Source organism: Gekko japonicus, unplaced genomic scaffold (genome assembly GCF_001447785.1).
Source record: "Gekko japonicus isolate JY-2015 unplaced genomic scaffold, Gekko_japonicus_V1.1 scaffold173, whole genome shotgun sequence".
Taxonomy (NCBI): domain Eukaryota; kingdom Metazoa; phylum Chordata; class Lepidosauria; order Squamata; family Gekkonidae; genus Gekko; species Gekko japonicus.
In genome coordinates, this window is record NW_015161407.1 from 1,399,530 (window position 1) to 1,403,225 (window position 3,696).

Below are 3,696 nucleotides of genomic sequence, written 5' to 3' on the forward strand. Positions count from 1 at the left end.
TATATAGAGATAAATAGATATAGATATAGAGATATATAGATATAGATAGATATAGATAGATATAGATAGATAGATATAGATATGTCAGGTATATATGTAAGCAGAAGAGCCCAGATACCATAAAGTCTCAAAGTGGCTTTGTTTTAAAATCTTAATTTGGTAAAATGATGTTGTTATGATTTGTTCAGTCTATATTAAGTACACCTTGACCTGGATGGCCCAGGCTAGCTCAGTCTCATCAGCTCTCGGAAGCTAAGCAGGGTTGGCCCCGATTAGTAGTTGGATGGGGACCCACCAAGGAATACCAGGGTCATGACAGGGAGGCAGGCAATGGCAAGCCACCTCTACACGTCTCTTGCCTTGAAAATCCTATGGGGTCACCATAAGTCAGCTGTGATTCGAAAGCATTTTCTACCACCATATGAAATACGCATCTTCATTTGCCTGAATATGCTGCTTGTTTTCCTGTTCTGCTTCTGCTTAGAAAAAGTTAGCCCTTAAGTATATTTTGAAAACACCAAGTACCCTACCTTTGAACTGTAAAGCAGGTTTGCTATCCACATCTATTTGCTCTGTAATAAAACACAGCAAATTCACTGTTACAATACACATTACTTCTGTGATGAAAACTATGCAGTCTCTACAGTAAATTCAGTCCCCTTCTGTATCTCTATATACAGCAGTAGGTTGTGAAACATTGCGGATTCTGCGTGGTCACTGCTCAATAATAAGACTTTTTTTTAAAGTAACTCTTCCTCAGACTTTTTAAAGTAACTTTTCCTCTAAGTATTTTGGTAGAGGAGACAGGTTTTCTGAGTTGTCTCCTCTCCTGTTCCATTACAGGTCTGGATTTGCTCAGCCTGGTCTCCATAAGTAAAATGTTTTCTTGTCAGCTTTTAAAAGGTCACTTTCCCTCTCTCTCTCTCATTGACATTAGTAATGCCTCAAATGATTCCTGTCCCCAAATAAAAGGTCGGATTGGTACTAAGTGAATACTGCTGCTGCTTTGTGCCTCTGTGGGCATCTGTGTTTTGTGAATTCAGAACAGAGGCTGCAGGCATGCGTCCTCAGCAAGTGCCTCCCCTATGTGAATGTTTAAAGGGATTTGCATCACTGTGTTTGAAACCTGGGCGCTTATCCCCAGTGGCAGCAAGCCAGTGTGGAGACGGTACTGGTTACACAATGGTCTGACGATTTTTTTCTGGCTAGGTGGAAAATAACTATATATTAAACATAGTCTGTACATGTTTCAGTAAGGGATCTGGAAGCACTCCATAAGAGAGTACATCTTGTCCAGTGCTAGCCCATAATTTGCCCAGATGTGAGTTTAATTCCCCAAATGACAGTTTTAATAACCCCAGCGTACAGTACAGACTGTATTAAACTCATGTAGAATTACCAATTAGACGTGCTTTATGGGTTTCCCCTGACTTTTAGAAAAATCTGTTCATCCATCATATAAACCTACACATAACAGCAACAGTGCGTATTTTGCCATGTGCATCTGCTTCCAGGCTATGTGCCTACAGCAAACTATACCAGCTGTTTCTATCACAGGAACAGCTGGGGTTGGCTTTATCGCCCTGTCGATTCTTTAAAGGTGTGACAGAGAGGTGTTTCGCTACCTGCGGGTTTCCTTACAAGTGCTCTTACTTGAGAGTGACTAGCCGCAGCGCCTTTAAGCCACGCGAGCCTGGATCAGAGAGCCAGCGCCCTCCTCGCCCTGCACGCGAGCGCCAATCCGCAAACCCCGCGGCTACGAAGCAGTGACGCGGCGAGCGCAGTAGAGGCAGACAGGAAGATAACAAAGGGAGCTGCTCCCGCAGCAGCCCCAAAGCGAGGACTCTGCCCAAGCGGCGCTCGCACTCGGGAACGGCTCCGCTTTTGCTTTCCCTTTTTGACACACACACGGGCTCAAAGGTGGAAGCCCTCGGCGACCTTTTGCCCCCCAACCGCTTCCCGGTGACACGAGGAGCTGGAAAGGTCCCACCGAGCTCGAGCCACTCCCTCACTCCGGAGTGGTCGGAGGCTTATGAAGTGCAGCGGCTCTGGACGTGCTCAAGGGAACTCTTGCCCGAGGGCCGAGCCTCGCTTCCTTGGCCGCCGCCTCCTGATCGTGCGCCAAGGTTCCTTTCCTCCTCGCCCGCCCCGATCACCCGGAATGGGAGCATATGGAAGGGGGCCCGCAAGTCCCTGGCAAGGGGACAAGGTCCCCCCACCCCACCCTACCCCCGACGCCCTGCAGCAGCCGAGCCCGCCCGAACCTTCCCGCTTCCTTTCCAGGGGCTCTCGCTGTTTTCACACGTGGTTACCTGAGGCGCTCTTGGTGGCTTTCTGCCGCTTGGGGCTCTCCATGATGGCAGGCTTTGTAGCAGCTCCGCGACGTCTTGGCGAAAACAGCAGTCGGGCCGCTGCTCCTGCAGTCAGTCAGTCAGTGCTCCTCCTCCGGCGGACGGAGGGACGCGAGCAGCTTTGGTCCTCCTCCGCCTCCTCCGGCTCCCACCCACCTCCTGTAGGGTTTGCCTTATCACTAGCATAGCAACGTCTGCTGAGTGGCTGGTTGCCGACGTTAGGCAGGGCTTGCAGTACTTCCCCCGGCTTGCGCAAGGACCGAGAAATGCAAGACGTGCAGTCGTGGTGATAGATGCCTACGTAAAGTGCCAGTCCCACGGCTTACCACCACCCCCCTCCGTACTTACATCCATGTCGGATCAAGTGGGTTCAGCTTCACGGGAGCTTACACCTGCAATAAATGTTAGTATTTCGGGTTAAGGGGGTTTTCGGGTTTGTTTTTTGTTTTTTGCATTTCTGGCTATTACTGTCAAAGAAGGGTAACCTGTCCCCCCCCGCCCCCCATGATGGTTCTTCAGAGCCAGAGATAACCCGAGTGAATGAATGTTCCACTGGTGACACAATGGTATAAAGGGAAATGGGAGAAAGGGAACTACTGGCGTTTGATCGTTATGACTGTACACCTTACACACACCCCAACACACACAAGCAAACTTTTCTGTACATCTGAAATAACAGCCTTTGTTAATTAGAGAGACGAATTATAGTCCTGCGAAGGAGAACTAAAGGCGCAGCTAGCCACACCCGGCTTCCCTTTGTGTGAGCGCTCTGGCCACAGAGGATTCAAATACACCAGAGCCACAAGACCACAGCTCCAGGGGTTTTTTTCTTGCTTGTTTCCAGACTGTGAGCGATGATGTCATCGATCGGCGATCCTGGAGGAGAGGCATTATTATCGCTTAAACAGAAAACTGCTCTTCAGCCTCCGGAGTAACTCTGTCTTGGGGATTGTAACAGCTGTGTTGTTAAGACTGGTTCTGGCCTGCACTGTTAAAAAAAGGTTGTCACACCTGAACTGCACTGAGGTCTCCGTCCTCCTCAGGCTCCATCCCCAATCTCGAGGAGTTCCCAACCCGGAGCTGGCAACCCTAGTGCCCCCCCCCCCATCCTCTGCCAGTGGATCAGCCCCAAGATATTGTTCTGAAACTATTCACTTCTTCTCTCTCCTGCTTTTGTGTCTGTGAGCCTTGATTCTTCTTCTCCTTCCCCCACCCTATCCCAGGTGGACTCAGGGTGGCTTACAGCATGCAGCTCATAAAAAAATAAACCCGTAAAAGCAATAAAACAGTTGATGGAACAATATGCCTCATATCAGGTGAATACAGGTGCTCCAGTGCCCAATAA

At 49.2% G+C, this 3,696-nt stretch overlaps 1 protein-coding gene across 2 annotated transcripts in view; it reads right to left on the reverse strand.

Moving 5' to 3' along the window:
• Positions 1 to 2,485, reverse strand: part of CASP6 (caspase 6) — a 13,684-nt gene extending 11,199 nt beyond the window's left edge. Inside the window, exons 1-2 of one of the 2 annotated variants that reach the window (XM_015426458.1) lie at positions 2,313 to 2,485; positions 531 to 572 (exon numbers count right to left, since the gene is read on the reverse strand). In XM_015426458.1, the coding sequence (XP_015281944.1) occupies positions 531 to 572; positions 2,313 to 2,355 (85 nt within the window). In that variant the 5' untranslated portion in view covers positions 2,356 to 2,485. Of the gene's footprint in view, positions 1 to 530; positions 573 to 2,312 lie in introns of those variants that run through there. The other variant, XM_015426465.1, reaches the window with a different exon arrangement.
• Positions 2,486 to 3,696: the final 1,211 nt, after the last annotated feature.